The sequence below is a fragment of the Leuciscus leuciscus genome (genome assembly GCF_965113295.1).
Source record: "Leuciscus leuciscus genome assembly, chromosome: 12".
In the NCBI taxonomy this organism is placed as follows: Eukaryota; Metazoa; Chordata; class Actinopteri; order Cypriniformes; family Leuciscidae; genus Leuciscus; species Leuciscus leuciscus.
The window spans coordinates 37,631,275-37,653,119 of NC_138736.1; the positions used below are offsets into that span (position 1 = coordinate 37,631,275).

At 38.2% G+C, this 21,845-nt stretch overlaps 2 protein-coding genes across 3 annotated transcripts in view; both read right to left on the minus strand.

Annotated features, from left to right (window-relative positions):
- Nucleotides 1-212: 212 nt before the first annotated feature.
- Nucleotides 213-15,931, minus strand: LOC309511714 (rap guanine nucleotide exchange factor 5-like). 2 transcript variants are annotated; one of them, XM_082186987.1, is made up of 8 exons: nt 15,468-15,931; nt 13,634-13,724; nt 12,932-12,982; nt 12,738-12,825; nt 12,543-12,607; nt 12,358-12,412; nt 635-761; nt 213-590 (listed from the first exon to the last, which is right to left on the minus strand). In XM_082186987.1, the coding sequence occupies exons 1-7, from the start codon at nt 15,677-15,679 to the stop codon at nt 643-645; spliced, it is 681 nt and encodes a 226-aa protein (XP_082043113.1). In that variant the 5' UTR covers nt 15,680-15,931; the 3' UTR covers nt 213-590; nt 635-642. The 2 variants fall into 2 exon arrangements, with proteins under 2 accessions (XP_082043113.1, XP_082043112.1); XM_082186986.1 differs by having other exon boundaries at nt 214-761; nt 15,468-15,927.
- A 958-nt stretch (nt 15,932-16,889) lies between these two features.
- Nucleotides 16,890-21,845, minus strand: part of LOC309511700 (zinc-alpha-2-glycoprotein-like) — an 84,925-nt gene continuing 79,969 nt past the window's right edge. Inside the window, exons 7-10 of the mRNA XM_082186952.1 lie at nt 21,188-21,313; nt 20,690-20,792; nt 20,513-20,575; nt 16,890-17,712 (exon numbers count right to left, since the gene is read on the minus strand). Coding sequence (XP_082043078.1) covers nt 17,592-17,712; nt 20,513-20,575; nt 20,690-20,792; nt 21,188-21,313 — 413 coding nt within the window. The 3' untranslated portion in view covers nt 16,890-17,591. The remainder of the gene's footprint in view (nt 17,713-20,512; nt 20,576-20,689; nt 20,793-21,187; nt 21,314-21,845) is intronic.

The following is a 21,845-nucleotide window of genomic DNA, read 5'->3' on the forward strand; positions in this document are numbered from 1 at the left end:
ACATGTGTTGTTGTTTTTTTCTTGTTTTTTACTGTATTTTTCTTCTTACATTAAACATTTTCAGTCTAACTGGCAACAGTTTCTATTTGGTTGAAATTACTAAAAGAAATCAGCCTTCAAATCTATTTCAGAGCAAATATATAAATACTAATAAATACGGAACATGTTCAAAATTATATTTATATATTATATATATATATATATATTTTTTTTTAAATCAAAATATTAAAATATCGCCCAGCCCTAACTGTCCAAGTAATAAATTGATATAGCCTATAAATATGGTCCAGAATGCTGGTAGCATTACAACAAAACATCGCTGAAAAGTTTACGCTTTTCCTGTGGAAAACAAGCTTTTATCGACTTCTCGATGATCTATTTTTGACATTAAGAAATAAAGATTTATTCACATCTAGAGAACACAGGCAGACTGATGTCCTGATGTGTTCTCACTCATCTGGCTGTGAAAGAGCTCTGTGACGGAGGAGGAAACACACTAATATCCACTATCAGTGTCCGTTCAGTCAGTGCTGGGAGCTGGAATCGGTGTGTGTGTGTGTGTGTGTGTGTGTGTGTGTGTGTGTGTGTGTGTGTGTGTGTGTGTGTGTGTGTGTGTGTGTGTGTGTGTGTGAGCGCTCTCTCTCAGACTCGCGGCTCCAGTCTGTGGGACAGTTCAAACAGAGTCTGCTGATTGTCAATGATGTGAAGGTAATGGACACTGGATCGCACCTCAGCGCTGTCACACGGGGAAAGCTCGTTTCCTGGGAAGAGGAGAAATCAATGGAGTTAACGGACTTATTCTCCTCAGTTCTAATGAAGAGAGAGACGATGACCTGAGATATTGGTGTAACCCAGGTTAAAAAACCAGTATTAACAAAGAATTAGAAAATTCAAATCCTATATATATATATATATATATATATATATATATATCCTATATAAATTCTCTTTTCATTTCATAAATTATTTTCATGCGTTTTAAAATAGCCAATTAAAATTAGTTTTATTTGGGAGGATTGACCAATGAGAGTGCATTTCTGTTTTCCATATTTCGCACGCAGTTAGAGACCGCGTTCTTTTTTTGATTGCTATCGCAGACGAGAGCAGACGTCAGTTGAATCTCTCCAAGGAAATTTGAGAGATAAGTTATCTTCTTTGAGAATTTGATGAGAATTACATGTATATTGTCCCAGAGACGATGTAGTGGAAGAGAAGTAAATTTGATATGAAAGAGACCGAGAAAAAGAGTTAAATTGATTTTATACTGTGTGACGCAGTTACGGAGAAACCGCATATGTGACGCAGTTACGGAGAAGCAGCCGTTGTAACACAGCGCGTTCACAAATTGAGGTTTATTTATTGAGAAACAGAGACTTATAATACGAATATATTTTTGAGTGAGGAAGAGAAAAGGATTTTTCTGAGTTGTAACCGTTCTTCAAACCTGAAAAAAAAAGGTTTATATTTAAGCTCATCTGGTCTTGGTGAGTTACACTTTTATTCCATTTGGGTTAAATGTTCATGAAATGCTTATATTAGAGAATTGTAAATGAGAAATCTGTTTATTTTATAAGTAATGTATTTTCTTCATAACCACATTTGGTGAACGAAATGATTGCACGTTGTATGTGAAACGCAATCGCCATTTTGATGCCGTGTTAAACACTGTTAAATGATGTGATGTGTAACGTTATGTTATGGAAAACTAACAAGGTTTTTTCTGATCTTGTATTCAAGGTCAGGTTTTTTTGTTTTGTTTTGTATTCTCTCTGTTTTCTTCTTGTCTTTTCCTGATTTAAATTTTTCATCGTCGTCGAGTGTGTGCTGAATTGAGTTGATGCTGCTGTGAGATCGAATCTTTCCGGGTTGGAGTTCCTGGATTTTGTCTTAACTCTCATGTTCGCGGAGGGAGTCGGGACTGGCGAGCCGCACGAGTCTAACAACGAGTATTGATCGATTGCCTGAAACTGACATTATCGTTGCCGAACTGGATGGTAGGAAATTGAACTAACAGCTCTCACACTTTTCACTGTTACTGGGAGGAATTTCATTCACGAGGAGAAACGGACAAAATCATTGTCATTACCCATTTCAGCCATAACTTCAGAGACTGCACTCAACTCATGTCGAAATTGAAAGGTTAAATTCCTGAAAAAAGGAATTTAAATGTGAATTTATTAATTATTTGTTTTATTTTGTGTTGCTTGATCAAAGGTAATTGTTTTTGTTTTTGTTTTTTTTGCCCATTCTTTTATTTTGTTTTGAAAAATTAGAAGATAAGAGAAGAATTTCAAAAGGAATCAGATTAGGAGTTTAGCTTGAATTGATTATATTCTAAATTTTATTTTGTTTCTTTTATTTTCCAAAAGAACCACTGAAATATGTGAAACCTAAGAAGTTTTAAACAAAAGTGTTTAAAGAAATTAATTGGTTTGAGACGCACACTTAATTGTATTTTATTTACTTTTCTATTTCCTGTATTTTATTTGATCTATCTCTGTTTTTCTTTAACATCTTGAAATTCTTGAATACACATTTTTTATTATACTAAATCAGTTACAACTTAAACCTTGTGTGAGTGACTCATTATTGTTGGGACATCCTATTCTCTACAGGCGAATTCTAGGCTTCTGATTTGACTGGTCCATACGCAGACATTGTCTGTATCAAATTTAGTGAAGGGTTACAAAGTTGGCGAGAGCCAGCCAGGAGAATTTGGAGTGTCATACAACAATAGTGATCTCTCAGTGTGAAAAAGCAGTTTAGAACAGTTAAGAACAATGGACATTGTGAGACGAGAGAAAGTGTGTGTTCGTGATGCCGTTCTAGCAAGCGGTTTAACACTATCCGAATCCGATCAAGATCTTGAGTCATGGCTGATGCGATATGGTAGCATAAAGCGAACCTTGCTCATTGATAGTCCGTCCTCCGAATTTCATCAGCAAGCTATAATAGAGTTCAAATATAGCTCCGCTATGGATGCACTGCGACCCTTGTTGCCATTACGAATTGTTAGTACTTCTAATGCAGACACATTCTTTAATGTGTGTGCCTTGAGCAGTGTTTACACTCAGACGACTGGGGGTGATGTCACTAGCAATTATCTAGAGGAACTGCAAGAAATGGCTAGATTTAGCGGAAGACCTTTGCAGGTTGTAATTCAAGAGGAGCTAAAAAAGCTTAATGCTGCTAGTGCTTTCATTGAACCGTCATCCATGTCAAGTGATGAAACTGATTGTCCTATTGTGGCTGATTCTCAAACCCGTCGGTTATCATCTCATTCACAAAGAGTAGTTGAAGAGACGACTGCATCTTCATTGTCGGATAGTGTACCTTTGTCATGTAGCCAGCAAAGCAAAGATCAAAACCTGACCAAGACTAATGAGGCAAATGCGGTGCCCTCGTGTATTGCTCTGCCCATGGATGTATTAAGCCCCCCTAGTGTACAACGAGTTGTAGTTGAACATATTGTGCGAGCTTCTGATAACGTATCAACTCAGTATGTTCCTGTGCGCCTGAGGTCATTTTCAGGGAAAGTTCCCCGACCAGCTAACGAACCTGACTTTGATACCTGGAGGGCGAGTGTTGATTTTTTGCTTGATGACCCATCCATTTCTGACCTCTCTCGCACCAGGAAAATACTGGACAGCCTTTTGCCGCCAGCGGCTGACGTCGTAAAGCATATTGGCCCGCAAGCATCTCCAAAGTTATATTTAGAGCTGTTAGAGTCTGTCTATGGGTCAGTTGAAGACGGCGACGAGTTATTTGCCAAATTTATGACACTGTTGCAGAACCAAGGAGAGAAACCCTCTAGCTACCTGCATCGGTTGCAAGTCATGCTGAGTGCGGCAGTGCGGAGAGAAGGCATTCCAGAAGCCGAGCGTGATTGCAGCTTACTAAAGCAGTTTTGTAGAGGGTGTTGGGATAACCGGTTGCTTGCAAATTTGCATCTTGAAGAAAGAAAGCTTAACCCCCCTTCATTTGCTGAGTTAGTTGTGTCTGTTAGGGCTGAGGAGGACAAGCAAACTTCCAAAGAGGAGCGCATGCGAAGCCATTTGGGGATGAACAGACTTGGCTCACAACCTTTTAAGTCAAAAGCTACCGTACATCAGTTGTCCCCTAATGCTAACGAGTTTGGAGGTGAAGAGATCGCTCAAATGGAGCAGGTAAAAAGAACAATGTCAGGCATTCAATCACAGTTAACTTCTCAGAAGACTTCAAGTTCTAAGAAGGAGCGGGCTGATTCCCAGGAAGCAGCAGAGTTCTCAAAATTAAGAGCAGAAGTAAAAGAGTTGAGAGTGCAAGTCCAGGCTATAGAGTCCGCTGTGCCTAAAACAAAATTTTGCACTGACTCGAGTACTTCAGAACTTGCAGAGCTAAGGAAGCAAGTAGCTGCATTAAAAGCTCAAATGGTTACAATGGAAGCACAGAAAGATCGAACACCTAACCAGTTAGGGTCCCGTGGAAATTTTGAAAAGGCGTGGCCTAGACAGGTTGAGTCAAATGAGAGTGGGACAGGATTGCCCCGACCTCGTCCAGGGTACTGTTTTCGCTGCGGCGAAGATGGGCACATGGTTGCCAACTGTGAAAATGACCCAGACCCTTCCAAAGTGGCCAGGAAACGGTGTTTGTTGAGAGAGAAGCAAGCCCAATGGGACTTGCAGAACCAAGGGAAATCGCAGCAGGTAAACTCCAGGCCGTCTCTGCAGAAGGGCATGTAGAGAACGGCACTGAGTTTCAATGCCCTAAAAAGAGCAGGAAAGCCTTTGACATTTGTTCAAAAGGCAGAATGTTAGGAAGGTTGCCAAAAGGGTTAGTTGGGACAAAGTGCACTGCCCAGTTGTGCATTGATGGAATACAGGTGAATTGTTTATTGGACACTGGGTCCCAAGTGACCACGGTTCCGTCCTCATTCCACAAGGCATATTTAGCAGATCATCCAGTGAAGCCGTTAGATGCCTTGTTGGAGGTAGAGGGGGCCAATGGGCAGTCTGTACCCTATTTAGGGTATGTAGAACTTACTTTAACCTTCCCTAAAGAATTTCTAGGATTAGAGGCTGAAATTGATACTCTAGCTTTAGTGGTTCCTGACTTGGTGGGAGTGCAACAGATATTAGTGGGAACAAACTCTTTGGATACCTTGTATGATACTCATGCTCAAGGAAAAGATGTTGAGCTCAACCCAGCTTTCAGTGGGTATCGAGCTGTGCTTAAGGTTCTGAGTGCCAGGCATAAGCAGAGATGTGCAGAGACCTTGGGGCATGTAACATTGGGTGGAGACAATGCTGAAACGGTGCCTGCGGGTGGTAGTGCAGTGTTTGATGGTGTTGTTTATCTGAATAGTTGCCTTCCAGAGAACTTAGCAGTCATTGGGCCTTCTGAGTTGTCTAACTTACCAGGTGGTTTAGTCATTGCCAGTGGTTTACACACCTTGCCCACCAGACGTTCCGTTCGTGTGCCTGTGTTGGTTAGAAATGAAACCCATGCCGATATTGTGATTCCTCCTAAGACAGTGTTAGCTGAAATGTATTCTGTTCAGCAAGTGATAGAGGCTCCCCAGAAAACTGATTCCTTACAAGCCAGAGCAGAATCACCAGGAATGCAGAAACACGTTGATTTCGATGACTCGCCTTTGCCGACAGAATGGAAGAGTCGAATCTCTGCCTTGCTGAGTGCGATGCCTGAAGTTTTCGCTTTGCATGATATGGATTATGGCCATACTGACAAGGTGAAACATCGCATCAAGCTCAGTGATGAGACTCCCTTCAAACATAGACCCAGACCGATTCATCCTCATGATGTTAGTGCAGTCAGGAAACACTTGCAGGAGTTGTTAGACGCTGGAGTTATTAGGGAGTCTGAATCCCCTTTCGCCTCTCCCATTGTTGTGGTTAGAAAAAAAGATAACTCTGTACGGCTTTGTATCGATTTCAGGAAGTTGAACGCGCAGACCATTAAAGACGCCTATGCCCTTCCAAATCTTGAGGAGGCGTTTTCGGTGCTTACAGGCTCCAAATGGTTCTCCGTTCTCGACCTGAAATCGGGATACTATCAGATTGAGATGGACGAGCAGGATAAGGAAAAGACGGCCTTTGTGTGTCCCTTGGGGTTCTGGGAGTTTAATCGGATGCCCCAGGGTATAACAAACGCCCCAAGTACTTTTCAGCGCCTCATGGAGCGTTGCATGGGGAGCTTGAATCGAAGTGAGGTTCTGGTCTTCATCGATGACCTGATTGTGTTTTCAGAGACCCTTGAGGAGCATGAACGCCGTCTACTACAAGTCCTTAACCGGTTGAAAGAGTACGGCTTAAAACTTTCTCCCGACAAGTGCAAATTTTTTCAGACGTCTGTACGGTATCTGGGTCATGTTGTGTCCCAACATGGTGTGAGTACTGACCCAAGTAAAATAGAAGCCGTAAAAACCTGGCCGAGACCACAGAATCTTAGAGAGTTGAAATCCTTTTTAGGATTTGCAGGGTATTACCGTAGATTCGTACAGGACTTCTCCAAGATCGTTAGACCCCTAAATAGTCTCACAGCCGGGTATCCCCCAGTTAGGAGGAAAACTAAGTGTAAAGAGGTAAATCGGCCCTACTTTAACCCAAAAGAGCCGTTGGGGGATAGATGGACTGTTGAATGTCAAGAAGCGTTTGAAACCACTGTGAACAGATTGACAACCGCTCCAATTCTGGGTTATGCTGATCCAAGGCTACCTTATCTATTGCACACTGATGCCAGCACCACCGGGCTCGGTGCTGCTTTGTATCAAGAGCAGGAAGGCCAGCTTAGGGTCATTGCGTATGCAAGTCGAGGTTTGACTCGAAGTGAAGCAAAGTATCCAGCTCATAAGCTAGAGTTTTTGGCGCTTAAGTGGGCGGTTACCGTTAAGTTTAGTGACTATTTGTATGGGAGCGAATTCACAGTAGTGACCGATAGTAATCCCTTAACGTATGTCTTAACTTCAGCAAAACTCGATGCCACAAGTTACCGGTGGTTGTCCAGTCTGTCTACTTTCAATTTCAAAATCCAGTATCGAGCAGGTACCCAGAATCAGGACGCAGACGGATTGTCTCGACGTCCGAATGGTCAGCTCAGAGATGATTTGGAGTCCCAGAAGGAACGGGAACGCATAAGACAGTTCACCTTAAACCATTTAGGTGAGGCCGAACAGGGACAGCAGGTTATGCTTCCTGAGGTAGTGAGAGCTATATGTGAGCGGAATCAGATTCACCAACCTTCTCCTGTAGCTTTGGTTGAGTCCTTTGTTGTGACTGCAGACGTGTTACCTCAGGCGTTTATGGATGAGTGCGACCATGGGTTACCTGCCATTCCTAGATTGTCTGAGGATGACTTGATGCGTAGACAGAGAGAGGACCCTGAAATAAGAGAGGTCATTGAATGTCTAGAGTCTAACAAAAAACCACACAGTGTGAAAGGGAAGCCGTTGGAAATGGTTTTGTGGTTTAAGGAATGGAATAAGTTTGAACTGAGAAACGGATTGTTGTATCGTAAGCGTCTGGACCAAGGAAAAGTGCAAAGACAGCTAGCATTGCCTAAAAATCTCAGGGAGATGGTACTTACCTGTTTGCATGATGATATGGGCCACCTAGGTGTGGAAAGGACCCTTGATCTTCTTCGTTCCCGGTTTTACTGGCCACGAATGGCAAATGCCGTGGAAAGAAAGATCAGGACTTGTGAGCGTTGTGTCAGAAGAAAGTCTCCTGTACAGAAAGCTGCTCCACTAGTAAACATACAGACAAGCAGGCCATTAGAGTTGGTCTGTATGGACTTCCTGTCAGTTGAACCCGACCGCAGCAACACTAAGGATATTTTGGTCATCACGGATCACTTTACGAAGTATGCTGTCGCTATTCCCACTCGAAATCAGAAAGCTCAGACAGTTGCTAAGTGCCTCTGGGACCAATTTTTAGTACATTATGGGTTTCCAGAGAAGCTACACAGTGATCAAGGGCCAGATTTTGAGTCCCATACCATCCGGGAATTGTGTAAGATCGCTGGCATTCGCAAAGTAAGAACGACGTCGTACCACCCTAGGGGAAACCCAGTAGAGAGATTTAATAGAACTTTGCTGCAGATGTTGGGTACTCTAGAGAACAAACAGAAAGCTCACTGGAAAGAGTATGTCAAACCCCTAGTGCACGCGTACAATTGCACCAGAAATGATGTTACCGGCTACTCTCCTTATGAGCTCATGTTTGGAAGGCAGCCTCGGTTGCCAATGGACATTGCGTTTGGCATCTTGAACGACGAATCTTGTCAATCCCACTCAAAGTATGTAACCTCTCTAAAGAATAGGCTAGAAGAAAGCTACAAATTGGCTTTGGAAAACAGTATGAAAATAGCCGAACGGAATAAAAAGAGGTTTGACAGAAATGTAGTGGTTTCCAGTTTGGAAGTGGGTGATAGGGTTTTAGTTAGGAATGTCAGGTTGAGAGGCAAACAGAAACTGGCAGACAAATGGGAATCAGATGTTTATTTAGTGTTGAAGAAAGCAAAAGATGTTCCTGTGTACACCCTTTGTCCTGAAGGGAAAGAGGGTCCTGTCCGTACGCTGCACCGAGACCTGCTCTTACCTTGTGGGTTCTTACCTGGTGTGGAGGCAGATGAGACAATTTTACCCAAAGTGCGTCAAAGACGTCGAGCAAGGTCTCAGTTGGGTACGGAAAATGCTAATGAGAAGGGAAATTCAAACGATGAAGAGAGTTCTGAGAATGAGTCTAATTGTTTTTTACCCAGAGATGTAGTAGAAGTGGTTGCACGTTACATACCACCTGAAAGTTCTTCCTATAATTTGGGGAATTTCCAAATCACAGACACTGTTGAAGTTGAATCGGCAGGAACCAGTCAGACAAATGTTGATTCCCTGAAAGAAAAACAGTTTGAGGTTAGTGAGGTAAACGAACAAGTGTGTGACGTGAATGAGAACTTGCCTGTAAGTGATGGAGTGGAGTCTGAGAATATGGATGTTGATCCTGGAGAAGATAGAGCAGATGACACTGTAATAGTGTCTGGGGAGGATGATTGTATTAACCATGGGTTGATGAATAAGTCGCTGGAGGATGTAATCCCGAGTCTATTTGAAGATCTGAGGGTTGTTCAGGATGAGGGAAATTGTCCTAGACCTGGTATAGTTCCTGAAGAGGGTATGTCAGAGGAAGATGACCCCCAGTCTGATGGTGTTAGACGTTCCTCAAGGCAAACCAAACCCCCAAAGAAGTTTCATTATCCTCAATTAGGAAATCCTTTAATTTCAGTAGTCCAGTCCTTATTACAAGGACTAAGTAATGCTTTTGTTCAATCCGAAGAAAATTCAAATTTGATCTGGGGTAATTGTGTCATGGTACCGGGTGACCCTTTGTCAGTGTTGACAACACAGCCGTATGCATGCCCGAGGACGTGCATAAGATCAACAGGGGGAGGGTGTAACCCAGGTTAAAAAACCAGTATTAACAAAGAATTAGAAAATTCAAATCCTATATATATATATATCCTATATAAATTCTCTTTTCATTTCATAAATTATTTTCATGCGTTTTAAAATAGCCAATTAAAATTAGTTTTATTTGGGAGGATTGACCAATGAGAGTGCATTTCTGTTTTCCATATTTCGCACGCAGTTAGAGACCGCGTTCTTTTTTTGATTGCTATCGCAGACGAGAGCAGACGTCAGTTGAATCTCTCCAAGGAAATTTGAGAGATAAGTTATCTTCTTTGAGAATTTGATGAGAATTACATGTATATTGTCCCAGAGACGATGTAGTGGAAGAGAAGTAAATTTGATATGAAAGAGACCGAGAAAAAGAGTTAAATTGATTTTATACTGTGTGACGCAGTTACGGAGAAACCGCATATGTGACGCAGTTACGGAGAAGCAGCCGTTGTAACACAGCGCGTTCACAAATTGAGGTTTATTTATTGAGAAACAGAGACTTATAATACGAATATATTTTTGAGTGAGGAAGAGAAAAGGATTTTTCTGAGTTGTAACCGTTCTTCAAACCTGAAAAAAAAAGGTTTATATTTAAGCTCATCTGGTCTTGGTGAGTTACACTTTTATTCCATTTGGGTTAAATGTTCATGAAATGCTTATATTAGAGAATTGTAAATGAGAAATCTGTTTATTTTATAAGTAATGTATTTTCTTCATAACCACATTTGGTGAACGAAATGATTGCACGTTGTATGTGAAACGCAATCGCCATTTTGATGCCGTGTTAAACACTGTTAAATGATGTGATGTGTAACGTTATGTTATGGAAAACTAACAAGGTTTTTTCTGATCTTGTATTCAAGGTCAGGTTTTTTTGTTTTGTTTTGTATTCTCTCTGTTTTCTTCTTGTCTTTTCCTGATTTAAATTTTTCATCGTCGTCGAGTGTGTGCTGAATTGAGTTGATGCTGCTGTGAGATCGAATCTTTCCGGGTTGGAGTTCCTGGATTTTGTCTTAACTCTCATGTTCGCGGAGGGAGTCGGGACTGGCGAGCCGCACGAGTCTAACAACGAGTATTGATCGATTGCCTGAAACTGACATTATCGTTGCCGAACTGGATGGTAGGAAATTGAACTAACAGCTCTCACACTTTTCACTGTTACTGGGAGGAATTTCATTCACGAGGAGAAACGGACAAAATCATTGTCATTACCCATTTCAGCCATAACTTCAGAGACTGCACTCAACTCATGTCGAAATTGAAAGGTTAAATTCCTGAAAAAAGGAATTTAAATGTGAATTTATTAATTATTTGTTTTATTTTGTGTTGCTTGATCAAAGGTAATTGTTTTTGTTTTTGTTTTTTTTGCCCATTCTTTTATTTTGTTTTGAAAAATTAGAAGATAAGAGAAGAATTTCAAAAGGAATCAGATTAGGAGTTTAGCTTGAATTGATTATATTCTAAATTTTATTTTGTTTCTTTTATTTTCCAAAAGAACCACTGAAATATGTGAAACCTAAGAAGTTTTAAACAAAAGTGTTTAAAGAAATTAATTGGTTTGAGACGCACACTTAATTGTATTTTATTTACTTTTCTATTTCCTGTATTTTATTTGATCTATCTCTGTTTTTCTTTAACATCTTGAAATTCTTGAATACACATTTTTTATTATACTAAATCAGTTACAACTTAAACCTTGTGTGAGTGACTCATTATTGTTGGGACATCCTATTCTCTACAGGCGAATTCTAGGCTTCTGATTTGACTGGTCCATACGCAGACATTGTCTGTATCAAATTTAGTGAAGGGTTACATTAATTACAACTGAATTATCAATGCATCAATACAGACATTTTGCCTGATACAGACAGCTAATAATTAGCAGTGTCTGCTAATTATATATATATATATATATATATATATATATATAAAACCTTTTATTTTCTTTAGAATGTAAATGCATATTTTTATGGCTGATCACCAATATGATAGCTGATAAATTTGTACTGTTTTAATAATCAGAATAATAATGATATAAAACACTAAGATTGGCCGATACTGTTATAATAACTCAAATATTGTATGTATTTATTAATATACAGTATATACTGTATCTAGATATAAGAAATGTAAAGTATTTTTGGTTATGATTTGGTTTATATTTTGGTTTTTATAATTGCTCTTTATAATTTTAAATAACATTAATTCATTCTCAAGTCAGAAACAATCAGAAAACTTTCTAAAACTATTTTTTAAATTGCAGCAAAAATAAAACACAGCAAACATAGCAATTACAAAAACAAAAAATATTGAAAATGATAAAAAATATTGAAAATACTGTATTCTTGTAGTTAGCATATAAACGAAAATATGGAAAAAATATTATATATATTTATAATATATTTAATATTACTATATTAAACAAAAATAATCTGCGTCTGTCATAAAAACAGCATTATTATATTTTAATAATAAAATATAAACTAAAATAACTAAATAATTACAGATATACAGATAGCTGATAATTAGCAGCTTATGATAATAAATAAACATATTTCTGTAATAAATAAACTGTTTCAGAGTGAAAACATTAAAACATTATTTTTAAATGCTGGTCACTGGTTAATAATGTTATTTTGTTCTGATAATTTTTCACTAAACCAAAGACTAAGTTTTTTTCCCAATTACATTTAGCAAATATTATTTAGCAAAACATAAAAATATAGTTTCTGCTCAGAATGCCCAAAACATCACTTAAAATCCCTGATATTAAGGCATAATGTGTGTTTATATTAATCAAACCTTATGGAATATCAACCATGTGATGCTTTCATTTTGATTTGTAAAAACCATGACATGTGTAAATGATGTTTGTGATTGGACACTCGACCGGAGGAAACACTGACCTGTCTGATCAGTCTGACAGTGGCGAATGAGTCGGACGGTGTCGGCTATCATGTGCTGAAAACACACACACACACACACACACACACACACACACACACACACACACACACACACACACACACACATCAACAACACATCTCAGTGAAGATAACACATCTGAAGCCTGTCAATCACGGACACTCACCAGCTTCTCGAAATTCACCAGATTATCATGAAATGTTTTGTTCCCCTCATGGATGAAGGTGATATCTGAAAACCAACAGAGATCACAACATCACGAGACCAAGAAACAAATCACTGGCCATGCGATGTATGTGTGTGTGGTGTATGTGAGTGGTTGTGACATCACTTCCTGTCCACCAGCGGGCGGCTCCTGTACCTTTGAGCAGCAGAGGCATGAAGGGTATTTTGGGCGGCTTCATCTTCTTGAAAGCGTCTCTGTAGGCTTTGTGATTCATGGATGGATCCTGAGGAAGAAGACGGATGAATCTCTTTATGATCATATGTTGACATGGAATCAAAATCAACCATATTTATGTTTGTTTTATGTTTATGTGACTGGGTTTGATGTACCGTCAACAGCTCAAGTTCAGAGAAAAGCTTCTTGAATTTCCCGGGAACTTTCTGCAGGAAAGAGAGCGACAGACACTGATGAGCAGGAAAGTCATCATCTTGTTTAAATTCTCCATCAAATCAAAATGGACAATTCTTATTTTATTAATGGAGTATTGCAGTGTTTATTATAAATGATTTATCCGTGCACATCTTTATTTTTTAAATTCATGTGCCGTCGTGATCTTGAATCCGAATCACTTTATCCTCCCTCTGGCATCTCTTCTCTTCTCTGATGATGAGGGCGGAGCAACCTGTCACTCACATGAGATCAGCCAATAGCAAACCACAACCATCCAATCAATTCCCAATGGACGAAATCAAGCCCCGCCCACATTTGTTCTTGATCCAATAGGGCAGAAAAGACTATTGCAGCTTCGGTTTCATGCTGACTTTTGTATCGTTAACTCGTTCACCCTTAAACTGTGTTCAAACCAGAGCAACGATGAATCCTCAAATCTCTATAGTTCTCATGTTGTGCTGGTTGGTCCAAAATGTATATTAAACATAATTAATCATTGTATATTCTGTGATTTTGCCTCTGTTCACTGTTCGCATGGAGAGACCAATTGTTTGTAAGGTAAACTAGTGTCATCATCATCACAGCTGGTTAGTACAGGGTGAGCATGTGTAGAAGTGTGTGAAGTGTGTGAAGTGTTTTACCTCCCACGTCTGGTTGAGCCGGCTGACGGCTGCGGTGTTTAAACCCATGATGATGGCAAACGAGGAGTTCAGGTTCCTGTGCGCTTTACAGCTGAAACACACACACACACACACACACACACACACACACATACACGAGTCAGTCGCTGCCTTCCAGACACAGAGAGTTTAAACACCCACACAGAATAAAACATCATACCAGAACCTCTCTGACTGACCTCTCTGAATAAAGATATTAACTGCACATAATCTGTTCACTGAGTGGCGGATGCATGTGACACACACACACACACACACACACACACACACACACACGTAAAGGTGCTGCGGTCTCACAGCACGTCCTATTAAGTCAATGGAGTTGGACAAAAACTACGATAAAACCTGTTGGAATGCATCTTTTTCAGCGATTTTTGATGGAACATATCAGTGAACACCCCCTGACCACTCGGTGAGTTTCACGTCTTTGTAAACGAAAGTTTAATGTGTTTTTAGGACGGAATCTTCCAGTGCACATAGACAACCATTGTGGGGGGGACTTAATAGAACGTGCTGTGAGACCGCAGCACCTTTACGGTATTACTCCGCCGCTTCTTCTTCTGCTTCTTCTGTGTATTCAATGAAATGCCCGTGGTTTGCTTGCAATTGGCAAAGGTGCATTATCGCCACCAACTGGGCTGGAGTGTCTATTATTCAAGCTCTCAACGGAAGAATCACGGGTGTGACGCGTTTGGCAAAATAGGTCCACAAAAGCGAAATAAACCTAAAATTCTCGGGACAGGAGCATGTGTCCAAATTTTAATCTTAACCGTTCTATTTCATCAGATACGATCTGTAAACAGGGCTTTAAGTGTAAAATACCGAACTTGTCCTTTAAATACCATTAACTTATTCTCAAGTCAGAAACAATTAGAAAATATAATACATTTGCAAAAAAATAAATATGCAAACATTAAGATTGCAAAAAAAAAAAAAAAAGCAATTACAACAACAAAAAATATGGGAAATGATAATAATAAAATATTGTACTCTTGTAGTTAAATAACAACATATAAACTAGAATATGAAAAAATATGATATATATATATTATATTACTTAATTAAACAAAAATAATCTTTCTCATAAAAGCAGCATTATCATATTTTAATAATTAAATAATATCTACATAAAATATTCTATATTTGTAATATATTATCAATTTAATTTTATTATACACAAGAATAACCCATATATACCTCAAAAAGCAGTATTATTTTTTTTTTTATTAAATATAAACTAAAATAATTAAATAAAATGTAAAATTGTAATATATAAATATTTTTTATTAAACATAAGCGTAATCAGTATCTGTCAGAAAAAGTTGGAATTATTGTTGTAATGATAAAACAAACGAAACTAATAAAATATTGAATATATTAAATAAATCAATATTATTTTATCAAACAAAAACAATCAGTATCTGACTATCTGTCATAAAATCCAATATTATTTTTAATAATAAAATATAAACTAAAATAGTACACTAAAATATTTTTAAATATTTAAATATTATTTTATTAAATATAAAAACAATCACTATATGTCAGTATTATATTGTTTTAATAACAAAAATAAAGCTAAACTAATAAAATGTTTTACATTTTTAATATATAGGCCTAATTCTATTAAAGATACAAAAAATAATCATTATCAGTCGTAAAAAGCGGCACTGGTTGATCAAAGCAAAGCTGCATATTCCAGTGTGCGTTCTGATTCATGTCTGTGAAATAACCTGTATTTAATACTTGAGTACAGACGTGGATCCTGACAAACACACTCGGAGCGGAGACTCACTGAGCAGCGATCTTGATGAACTTCTTGAGCAGCTGGACTCGTTTCCCGAGCGAGGGGCACAGCAGCACCTCTGACATCACCCACTGCTGGACCTCGTTACAGCGCTGCAGCAGGAACTCTAGCGCCACCGTGTGGCCAGTGCTGGCCTGACGACTGAACGTGTAGAAGATCAGCTCTTGCTGAGAGAGAGAGAGAGAGAGAGAGAGCATCATCACACAGGCTCCTCATCTGCTGATACATGTGTCCACGTGTGCTTTAAAAGAGCAAATGTGCTATATCTTTCAAAAGTTTGGGTTCAGTACGATTTTTTTTTTAAAGAAATTAATAGCCTACGTTTATTCAGCAAGGACACATTAAATTGATCAAATGTGACAGTAAAGACTTTTATAATGTTACAAAAGATTTCTATTTTAGGTAAATGCTGTTCTTTTCAACTTTATATTCATCAAAGAATCCTGGAAAAAAATGTATCACGGTTTCCCAAAAAATATGGAGTTGCACAACCATTGATTCATTTTCACCACTGATAATAATACATGTAAGCCTATCAGAATGATTTCTGGAGACTGGAGTAATGATGCTGAAAATTCAGCTTTGATCACAGGAGTAAATTACATTTTAACATATATTCACAGAAAACAGTCATTTTGAAATTGCATAAATAACAATAAATCGACAATAAATCCTTAACATCCCTTATCTCATCTGTGAATTTTCCTCAGAAAAGATGAATGTTAATGTTAAACATCATTCATCCATAACATTATCAATCAGTCCAAATGAATGCATTTCATGTATTAATCAATATAAAGCAGCACTTGCTAATTTATGTGACTCTTCAGATCAACTTATACAACATTCAAAAGCTGACATAGAGCAAAAACAAAGTTTAAAGTGCATAGAAAGAGCTTAAATTTTAGACTGATTAAATCAGTGTTTCCCAAACCCTCTTCCTGAAGTATCCAGAAATGCAGATGTGTAACGGGATCCTGCGGGACCAGAGGTGAAGTGTTCATTACTGGATTTGGTTGCACCATTAAAGTAATTAAGCCTCCATTACACCATTAAAGCTTTCAATAAAGTTTAAGTACACAAATTCTCCATCATTTGACCTTCATTATACGGAACCTTCCTATTTCATGTATTTTATGTATCTATTTCTATTACTTGGATTTGGTGTAATTTTTTTCAATTCCAGTATCCAATTTTGATGAAAATGTGATCCGAGTTTATTTATGTTTATAAGTATTCTGGCTGCAACTTAAACTGTGGCGATTTCAAGACAGAATATTTAACTTTTTTTAGTTTTAGAAAAACAGTGCATTGCTGTAATTTAATTCATTGAACAACTTATTTTATACTGTTTCCTCAAATAAAGTAAACCCCACCTGTAAAAACACACTGACAAAGGAGAAGCTTCAGATTTAAAGTGGTTTATTGGTATTAAAAATAATTGTTCATTTGCAAACAAGTTGCAACTTCATGGAGAACAGAGAAAATAGTTCAAAACAAGGATGAAAAATAAACACTATACAGACAGTACAACAGTGTATGACAATATAAAAGACATGTGACACTTGACACGTGCATTTTCATTCAAATCATTAACATTAATACCTCAAAACACACATCCATATATGCAACAGCACATGAACGGATACAGGGCGTTCGGTACGGTACAGGAATTGACACAAATTATTACACACCTGAGTTAGCTTATTCAATGAAATTTTCAACAGCAATTAATCAATCAACAATAATTCATTAACCTCCCTAATCTTAAATATACAGCATTGGTGATTCATTTGACCTATGAATTTTCCTCAGAAAAGATGAATGGTGCATGTTAAAGTGTTAAAGTGCCCCTATATGCTTTTTTGGGATATTACCTTTCATGTAGCGTGTATGTAATGTGAAAGTAAAATATCTGCAAAGTTTTAAAGATCAAAGTGCACGACAAATAAACGTATCGTCTCCTAAAAGAAAGAATCGATTCTCAACTTCTGAAACGAGTCGTCAGTAATTCCAGTCTCACTTCCTGTTACATGCGTAACAATGTCACACATTTGCATAATGCCAGTCTGATCGTCATTGGCTGACGGCGATCAACGTCTACTTTGACCCTCAAACACTGCAGTTGTAGCTGAGACTGGAAGAGTTTGGTTCATGTTGTCCACATGTTGAGAAGACGCTGTTTTCTGTGCTGTGAATCCACTCTCTGCACTTCAAAAGAATGAGACTCGTGCTGGAAATGATACGGAAAAACCAACGCCATCGTTACTGTTCGCATCACTGTGTATCAAGTGCTGAGGAAGATCCGGAGCTGAGATTCAGATATGGTCATGTTTCTGACGCACTGTAAGCGGTCGACCAATCACAACAGACTGGGCCGTCTGACCAATCAGAGCAGAGTAGCTCAGAAAGGAAGGGTTTAGAGACTGAATTCTCTTTGAGAAATGAGGCGATGTGCAATCTATATTATGAGAAAATTAAACCTTTGATGCATTTTTTTTTTTTTACCTTTGATGCCTGTAAACCTATAGACCAACGCTACTTTTGCGTCATCGAAGGGTAACGCCCCTTTTTGGGGGAAGACAAACGGATTCCCCTGAGAACAGAACTCGCTCGCTCTAGATCTGCAAAGTTTCTTGATAGCAAAATGGCACAAACATACACACTCTCTTTGCCACCACACCTCTCTTTCATAAAATGCAGTATTCTACTTACAACAAAATGATTGAAGCCTCTACTTATTGCAATAAATAATGCAATCAATTTTCGGCAGACCATCACTTTTCGGCATGACACCAGCCGAGGACCGTGAGCGGAATTTAAAGAAGCTACTGGATACGGGGTTACAGAGGTGTCCCTTTGAAATGGTCGAAAAGTGGATTAATGACCCCACGCAGTGGCCAAATATGGACTATCTACCACTATCTCGTGGAATCACCAAGTAAGTATAGCCTATTTTTTGTCATTAAGTTTAACACACTCACAGTATGACAAACTAGACGATGAAGCCATGTCAAGAGGAGTCGGCGGTTTACTTGGATCATATTTCACTTGATTTAAGCTATTGACATAGTTTTGTTGTCGACTAGCTATAACGTTACAAGTTAAAAAGACGAAGCTGCTAGCAGCTACGTGATTAGCTCTCACTAGGCACGCTACCTTGGCTGTTAACTGATTTTACTGTTGAAATAGTGGCAGGCTAGGACTAAAGTGGACTTGGCTGGTTTCTTGGCTTGTGTCTAGAAAGGTCTAGGACTTAGAAAGTTGTAAAAAGTTGTAAAAAGGTTTACAGTGTACGGCAAAAAAAGTCCACTTTAGTGAGAGCTAATCACGTAGCTGATAGCAGCTTCGTCTTTCTAACTAACGTTAACTTAGTATAGCCTAGCTAGTCAACAACAAAACTGTCAATAGCTTAAATCAAGTGAAATATGATCCAAGTAACGTTAAATCACCGACTCCTATTGACATGGCCTCATCGTCTAGTTTGTCATACTGTGAGGGTGTTAATGACAAAAAAAAAATAGGCTACTTAACGTTACTTGGTGATTCCACGAGATAGTGGTAACTTAGATGTCTGAATAGTCCATATTTGGCCACTGCGTGGGGTCATTAATCCAGTTTTTGACCATTTCAAAGGGACACCTCTGTAACCCCGTATCCAGTAGCTTCTTTAAATACCGCTCACGGTCCTCGGCCGGCAAAGAGAGTGTGTATGTTTGTGCCATTTTTGCTATCAAGAAACTTTGCAGATCTAGAGCAAGTTCTGTTCTAAGGGGAATCCATTTGTTTTCCCAAAAAAAGGGGCGTTACCCTTCGATGACGCAAAAGTAGCGTTGGTCTATGGTAGGAGGAGACCTCTAAAACTAAATTAGAAACCTTTAAAATAGCATAATAGGGGCAATTTAAACACCATTCATCCATACTATTATTTATCAGTCCGAGTGAATCACATGTATTATTCAGTGTAAAGAAGGATATAGTAATTTATGTAACACTTTATACAACTCAGCTTATCAAACGTGTATCAAAAGATGAATTAGAGCAAAAACACTGAAGTCTCAAAGTAGACAGATAGCTTTAGACTGATAGATAGCTTAAAGATACGATTAAATCAGTGTTTCCCAACCCCAAATTTGCAGCAGGGATCAAACAGGACCAGAGTTGGGAATCATGGCTTAAAATGCATAGACCAGAACAGATCAGGTACGTTTGTAACTCATTTTGTACTTAATTGGCTGCAGCATTAAAGTGGTTTACCTGCTGTACCTGGAACAACTCTATAGTTTTTAGTGTTGAAATTTGGCATGCAGGGATCAGTTTTGTGCCGAAGAGCCGCTTACAAGTCAGTTATTCACACGTTCTTTCTTAAAATGTAAATGCATGCAAACAGAAACTTAATATGTGACCCTGGATCACGTCACCAGTCACGAGTCGCACGGGTATATTTGTAGCAATAGCCAACTATTGTATGGGTCAAAATTATAGATTTTTCTTTTATGCCAAAAATCATTAGGATATTAAGTAAAGATCATGTTCCATGAAGATATTTAGTAAATTTCCTAGTGTAAATATATAAAACGTTTATTTTTGTGAGTGAATGCAGCACAATCGCCAACATAAATGGACAACTTTAAAGGAGATTTTCTCAATGTTTAGATTTTTTTGCATCCTCAGATTCCAGATTTTCAAATAGTTGTATCTCGACCAAATATTGTCCTATCCTAACAAACCACACATCAATGGAACGGTTATTTATTCAGCTTTCAGATGATGTATACATCTCAATTTAAGAAAATTACCCATGTGACTGGTTTTGTGGTCCAGGGTCACATATATGGTCCTGGTCGGAGGCTTTTGTAAATATTTCAATGTACTTGTGCATTAAGCAGCTGATGCAACCGGCTCCATATAAAAACTAAAAAAATAATTGTAATCTATATTGACCACTAAAGCTTATAAATTATTTGGCCTGATCAGAACGGTGAAATGAAATTCTAATTTTGAAACCCTGAGATGTGTTTTCATGAAAGAACCTCATGAATGTAGGAAGATCCTCTTCTGGCTTCACTGCTGTACATGAGCACAGATTCTTTGGCCTGCAGAAAAAAAAAACCTTGCATTAACACCTTTTTGGACTTTTTTGATGAACACCACTAAAAGGTGATCCAGTCTGAAAAAACTGAGTTTGCTCAAACGAAGCCCAAACTGACCCGAGTAGCCACTGAAACCGGTTTCGTTCAACAGGCTTCGGTCGTTCTGGAGACCCTGAGATGGCGTTCTCTCTTCTGCTGGAGCCATTATAGTTCATCTGGCCTAGAGATTATAAAATACAACACATTAGACTAATTTAGCATTAAGCGTAGCTTAAGCTGACTTTGTAATTATTCAGTTTTGTGTTTCACAATTCATAAGCTTTTTTGGCACTGAATTTTAAAGCAGTTTATCTGCATCACAAATGTAGCTTCAAAAAATTATTAAAACGTTTATTAAAGGAATTTTTTTTTATTTTGAAGAATGTGTTTTTCTTTAGTCCACACAATGAAAGTCAATGGGGTCCAATGTTATTTTGCACCCCATTGACTTCATTGCAAGGACAAAAGAATAATTCAGTTCTGTAGAAAAAAGGAAAGTCATTCAGGTTTGAAACAACATGAGGGTGTAATTTTTAGGTGAACTACTTTAAATAGTTTTAAACATTTTGAACTTACCATTTAACTCTTTGTGTGCCGTTCCTGTGCAGAAACACCATAAAATCACATTTAAAACTACCAGTGCAAATACAGCTGCAGTTACTGCCAAATCATGCCTTCTAGATTCTTCACTGCGCTGTTCATCTGTAGGAAAACAACAACAGTCTTTTTACAATTTTTATGAATTCATAACAACATGCAATGACAAAAAAAAAATCTCCAATTTTAATTTGAGAAAATCTGACTGAGCTGCAATCACAAATACAGGTAAAGAGGTCAAAAATTAAAGTTAACTTCTGACAGGACATACTTTGACCAAGGCTGTATCTCAATAGTTTTACTTGATCTTAGTGCTGCGTTCGATACTATAGATCATACATTACTCTTAGATCGACTACAAAATTATACTGGTGTTGAAGGACTAGCATTAAGCTGGTTCAAATCATACCTATCTGACCGCTACCATTTTGTCTATTTAAATGGAGAAAAATCGATCATAACTCCAGTAATCTATGGAGTGCCGCAGGGATCTGTATTAGGCCCTCTGTTATTCTCAATATATATGATGCCACTTGGAAATATTATAAGGAAACATGGAATTAGTTTCCATTGTTATGCTGATGACACTCAAATATATATTTCATCACGGCCGGATGAAAACGCTAAATTTTCCAAA